The 6,432-nt window shown below is 40.5% G+C and overlaps 1 protein-coding gene across 2 annotated transcripts in view; it reads left to right on the forward strand.

Annotated features, from left to right (window-relative positions):
* LOC143021382 (glycine receptor subunit alphaZ1-like) overlaps positions 1-6,432 on the forward strand; it is a 206,593-nt gene that overhangs the window by 37,805 nt on the left and 162,356 nt on the right. For both annotated transcript variants that reach the window (XM_076178821.1, XM_076178829.1), the window contains exon 5: positions 5,194-5,276. In XM_076178821.1, the coding sequence (XP_076034936.1) occupies positions 5,194-5,276 (83 nt within the window). The remainder of the gene's footprint in view (positions 1-5,193; positions 5,277-6,432) is intronic.

The raw sequence follows: 6,432 nt of genomic DNA on the forward strand, positions 1-6,432 counted from the left end.
ATGAGGACGGAGCCTTTGTTTGTACGACGTTTCGCTTATTACAGCTTTTTCAAGTACTTGAAAATGCTGTAATAAGCGAAACGTCGTACAAATAAAGGCTCCGTCCTCATATGGTGTTTAACTCGTCTGTCTTGTCGGCAACTGCTACTTTCATGAAAACAATCCATACCCCCATACGTCCATCTTAACACCACCACATTATCCTTATCCCCCCGACAAACAATTTCCCCCCCTTTCTCTCCCCCCCCCCCCATTCCTAATACTTCTCCATCCCTTTGTCTCACTCCCTCTTATCATCACCATACATTCTTTCCGAAGTCCCACTCGGGACTTGAAGTGGTTTAGATTCGGAGGAGGAGGAGGAGGAGGAGGAGGATGAAGAGGAGGAGGAGAAGGACCTAGATCCCTAAAACCGGCTTCAAAGGATATTTGTGGCTGACATCAGAGCTTTTATTACAAAGGATTACAAAGGAGGAGCATGCCGACAGGAGACCTTTTGGTCCATAACTAGGTCGGATGCGAAAAAATATACAGCATATATAATAATGATAAACAGATAACTAAATAAATGAAAATTATAATAATATAAATAATAATAGATAAAATAAATAAGTGCATAGGTATAGTTAAATAATTGACATTACGCCTATGGAGGAACAATGTCAGGTCTGTGTTAGCGAGTCGAAGAACACCAACACAACATAGATTGGGATGGGACGATGGTCGTATCACAAAGACAGTTCCAAGAAGGGAAAGACGATTCTTAGAGGAGGCTTGGTCGACTAAGGAGAAGAGCGTCAACTATCGCATTAAATTAAACCCAATTCACATACAAATGAGGAGCACGACGACCCATATATATATATATATATATATATATGTATATATATATATGATATATATATATATATATATATGTATGTATATGACGTAAGTGGAGTAGGAAACACAGGAGTCTTAGTCTTGAGTTTATTCCTGACTAGTTTCGCAGGTATGCTTTTTCAAAGGAATGGGTTTACAAACGGGCTGTGGGCATTATATACACGGGGTGGACCTCACTACCTCCTCGTGTTACCATAGTTGGTGACGAGTGTGAACATTACATTGTGGCTAATGTAATAATGATGAAGTTTTACAATTAAATATGATGACAACACTAATAACAAAGAAATTATTAATAGTAATTGTAACAATAATAATGATAACAATGATAATAAAAATGAAAATGAAAATCATTGTTATCATTATTATTGTTACAATTACTATTAATAATTTCTTTGTTATTAGTGTTGTCATCATATTTAATTGTAAAACTTCATCATTATTACATTAGCCACAATGTAATGTTCACACTCGTCACCAACTATGGTAACACGAGGAGGTAGTGAGGTCCACCCCATGTATATAATGCCCACAGCCCGTTTGTAAACCCATTCCTTTGAAAAAGCATACCTGCGAAACTAGTCAGGAATAAACTCAAGACTAAGACTCCTGTGTTTCCTACTCCACTTTCGTTAACCTGTCAGAATGTCTCAATATATATATATATATATATATATATATATATATATATATATATAAATATATATATATATGTGTGTGTGTGTGTGTGTGTGTGTGTGTGTGTGTGTGTGTGTGTGTGTGTGTGTGTGCGACTCACCATTGTCTTGGATCACGTGTTGGGCTCGTGATCGACAGCTATCTCTCTCCCGGAAGAGAGCTCAGAGCTCATATACGAGTATGACCGATCTATGGGTAATGCTGTGACCTTACACGCACACACACACACCCAACTTCATGCCCACGAGAATTGGAGTAACAACCAGCAGCGCAGCGATACTGAAATTATTTCAGCCCTGGGCGGGATTCGAAAACCGGACCGCCATAGTGGCTGCAACGATCGCTACTACCGTGCCATCGAGAAGTGTGTGTGTGTGTGTGTGTGTGTGTGTGTATATATGTGTGTGTGTATACATGGATGCATAGATATGTATATCTAATATGTTCTTAATTATGTTAAAAGGTCCTTGACATGGAACCCGGCAGGGCTTCAGTTTCACCCGTAAATTGAACCCCGGGGAATGAAAACCGGCCAATAAACGCGTGAATACATATATTTTTCAATAGACATACATGTACATGTGTGCATACATATACTCTTGTGGGTATATGTGGATGTGTTTATATGCGTGTACATACGTATGTGGATATGAATGTATATGGTACATATATGGATGTGTATCTTTGTAGATTTCATATATTTAACTGGGTTAATAGGTACGTAGCGTGGGAGGAACACGGGACGCTTAAGTCGTGTAGTTCCTGCCCTAGTTACAGTTGAGGGTAATATATAACTTGTGGCTCACTATTAACCCATGATACTCCTGAAGATGGTCCATGTCTAGGGCCGAAACGTTTCATAATTTACCTCTCACATCGATCATAGTGTTTATGTTTCCTTGCGCTACGCATCCCAGACTCCAGATCTTCACATTTTATCTATCTATATACTGAGAGTTTTTTTCCCCTTACAAGGGAGGTAGCCAAATCAGAGACACGTACCTATTCCCACCCATCTCAGCTCCTCTTGGATGACGGGTCATCCCTGCACCCGTCAACTGCCCTGGGTCAAACGCAACGCAGCAAGGCACAGTACATTCACAGCAAGGCTGCTTCACTTTATCGGCGACCCCTTCTCTCCATCCCCTCAGGTGTGTGTGTGTGTGTGTGTGTGTGTGTGTGTGTGTGTGTGTGTGTGTGTGTGTGTGTGTGTGTGTGTGTGTGTGTGTGTTTGTGTGTGTGTGTGTGTGATTCACCATGGTCTTGGATCACGTGTTGGACTCGTGATCGACAGCTATCCCCCCCCCCCCGAAGAGAGCTCAGAGCTCATATATGACCGATCTATGGGTAATGCTGTGACCTTAAATGTACACACACACCCAGCTCCCCGCCTATGAGAGTTGAAGTAACGACTCGCAGACCAGCGATGCTGAAATTATTTCAGCTCTGGGAGGTATTCGAACCTGGACCGCTGTAGTGACAGCCGGGAACTCTACCAACAGCGCCATCGAGTGTATATGAGTGTGTGTTTGTGAGTGTGAGTGTGTGTGTGTGTGTGTGTGTTTGTGTATGTGTGTACAGTATGTGCGCGCGCACACAAAGATTCACACAATCCTAAAACTGCCCTGGTTAATACCCTGATACCATTACTGTACTTCTCTTGTACAATGTACATCTACCCAGTACCTTCCTTTGTACATATGTACATATGTGATCCGAGTGTACAGTGTCTAAAGGTAGAGTGCCGTAGTACATGTCTTTGTGCGTGAGAAGAATTTTAATTAGATTATGAAATGAGGAATTGTTTTAAAGATGATATGCATAGAGACAGCTCATGATATAACTTGCTCACACGCACGCACACACACACACACACACACACACACACACACACACACACACACACACACACACACACACACACACACACACACACACACACACACACACACACACACACACACACACACCTCCACACACACACACCTCCACACACACACACACACCTCCACACACACACACACACACACACCTCCACACACACACACACACACACACACACACACACACACACACACACACACACACACACACACAAGACTCATTGGCGCGGTTGGTAGAGTTCCCGGCTGCCATTACGGAGGTACGGGTTCGAATCCCGCCCAGGACTGAAATAATTTCAGTGCCGCTGCGCTGCGAGTCGTTACTCTAACTCTCGTGGGCGGGGAGTTAGTTGTGTGTGTGTGTGTGTGTGTAAGGTCGCAGGATTAGACATAGTTCTGTCATATATGAGCTCTGCGCTCTCTTACGGAAGGGAAATAACTGTCGATCACGGGTCCAACACGTGATCCAAAACCATGGTGAATCACACACACATATGTATATGAGTTTAGTTTTAAATATATAGCTGTTTCACCAACACAAACGAAACAATATTTATTGCAAATCTCTCCCCCCCCCACCTCCCTGATCAAATATTTTCATTATCATATTAAAAAAAATTATAATAAATTTCTCGGGTTTACTATTAATATCTCATTAACACCATTTCTTGCGATTTCATTATTACTATCCTTGTTTTCTTTATCATAATAATCACTCACAATTTGTAAGTACTGTATCATTAATCTCATGGCTACATCTTCTTAGAACTCTTAATGTACTTATGATACTTATCAATGATAGTGTCAGTGATTATTGTTGTTACTGATATAATCCTTAATGTCAATTTACTAATTTCATTTAAATCAGTATTTCTCAAAATATTTTAATTGACGCCCACTTTTGTCTCCTTCACTTACCTCACGCCTACGCCCAAGTTTTTGGTATTTGTATGAAATTATATACGTTTTCTATTTGTATATTTTCAGTTTATGTCTTAAAAGAAAACGGGTTGGGGGTGACGGGGCAGAATTATATTTTGCATGTATGTAACGGGAGATACCTGTTCTTGGAATGATTTAATTAGTTTTATTAAAAATTTACTTTTAAGCAGATGATCTCATGTCCAACTGATTTAGTGTATTGCTATACTATTCATACATAGACAGTCACCGCCAACATTGTTATTATTTTTTTTTATAATTTTTTTTTTTTTTTTTTTTTTTTTTTTTTTTTACAAACCCGGTCCGCTATGGTGTCCCACATAAGGCGTCCTCACGGTAGCCAAAAACCCGTGAATATTTACCAGTTTTCCCCAACAACAATATTTTCTATTTTTTACGCACATTACCATAAATAATCGTCATAACGTTTGCTATAAAAAGACAAATAAATATACAATAAACATGAACGAAAATAGTTGTACATTTATACAAAGGCCAAAAGTCGCTTTGTATCGTTCATGACAAAAAGAATAAAAGTAGAAAATGTTTTATTCGTGAGAAATTACTAAACGTTTACGCTTTGTATTTGCCATGAAGACGCCTAAGAGATCACACAAGGGAAGACCTATGCCCTGTTCACACGAGCGGTTTCAACCGCGGCGGTTTAACTACATTACAAGTCAACTTAGGCGTTCACGCACAACCGCGTAGTTTTTCCTTGACTATGCGGAACCGCGGCGGTTTCCGCGCGGTTCAGACCGCTAGTGTGAACAGGGACTCACTGACTCGAACTTCTTCTCTCCTTAAGGTTGACCTTGAAGCTTTCCTGCGCCATGAACTTCGCCATCTACCCTCACGACACCCAAGAGTGCAAACTTCAGATGGAAAGTCGTAAGTAAAAAAAAAAAAAAAAAAAACAGAAACGGATGGAGTGTCCGCCGCCGAGACTCAAAAAATCGTTCAAAGTCTTGTAGCGTCTGCTGCTAGAGGTTCCTGCTAGAGATAGAGATAGACAGATAGATAGATAGATAGAGAGAGAGAGGGAGCGAGGAGGTGAGAGGGTGAGAGAGAGAGAGAGAGAGAGAGAGAGAGAGAGAGAGAGAGAGAGAATGAATGAGAGAGAAAATGAAAAAGAGAGAGAATGAATGAGAGAATGAGAGAGAGAATGAGAAAGAGAGAGAATGAGAAAGAGAGAGAGAGAGAGAGAGAGAGAGAGAGAGAGAGAGAGAGAGAGAGAGAGATGTTTTATTATTTATATATTTTTGCAATATCTAGGTATGATATTAATGATCATACTTGTTCGCAATATGGAAAACATGCTGCGATCACAATGCCATCTGGTTATTGATAAGAATTAATATCCACACAGACTAAAACTCATAGAGAGGAAATCCAAAGGAATAGAAATATTCTCATTTCATTAAAAAAGATAAAAAAGATAAAAAATCAAATAAGTGAAACTACGAAATCCTTTGTATTTCGTTTCTGAAGTAAAAATATAGAATAATTAGGATATAAATTTCAGATCAGTTATAATGAATATTGCCTTGGATGTTGCCTTGATTTATCAAAAAGTCATTTAAGAAGTAATTGAGGAAGAGAGTGAAGTGGGGGGGAGGAAAGGAGGGAGGGAAATATGGAGGAAGGGAGGAAGAGAGGAAAGGATGAAGGAAAGAATGGAGAGAGGAAGGAAGGAAGGAAGGAAGGATGGAAGGATGGAAAAGTAGTAAGGAATAAATTAGATAAAGGAGGAGGTGAAGAAAGCAGAGAAGGAGTTAAGTAAGGAGGTAGGAAGAGGGGCAGAAGGAGAAGGAGGAAAGGAAAGAGAAATTAAAGGCGGAAGGAGAATAATGCACTAAAACGTCACTCCTTCCCTCCCCTCCTTCTCCCTCCTCCTTTACCCTCCCCTTCTCTTTCCCTCCCTCCCTCCCTCCTTTCTTCTCCCTCTTCCTTCCCTCCCTCTTTTACCCTCCCTTCCTCTTTCCTTGCTCCTTTATCCTAAACCTCCTCTTTATCCTTCCCTCTCTTCTTTACCCTACCTCCGTCC

Source organism: Oratosquilla oratoria, chromosome 3 (assembly GCF_046742065.1).
Source record: "Oratosquilla oratoria isolate Oo_2021 chromosome 3, ASM4674206v1, whole genome shotgun sequence".
In the NCBI taxonomy this organism is placed as follows: Eukaryota; Metazoa; Arthropoda; class Malacostraca; order Stomatopoda; family Squillidae; genus Oratosquilla; species Oratosquilla oratoria.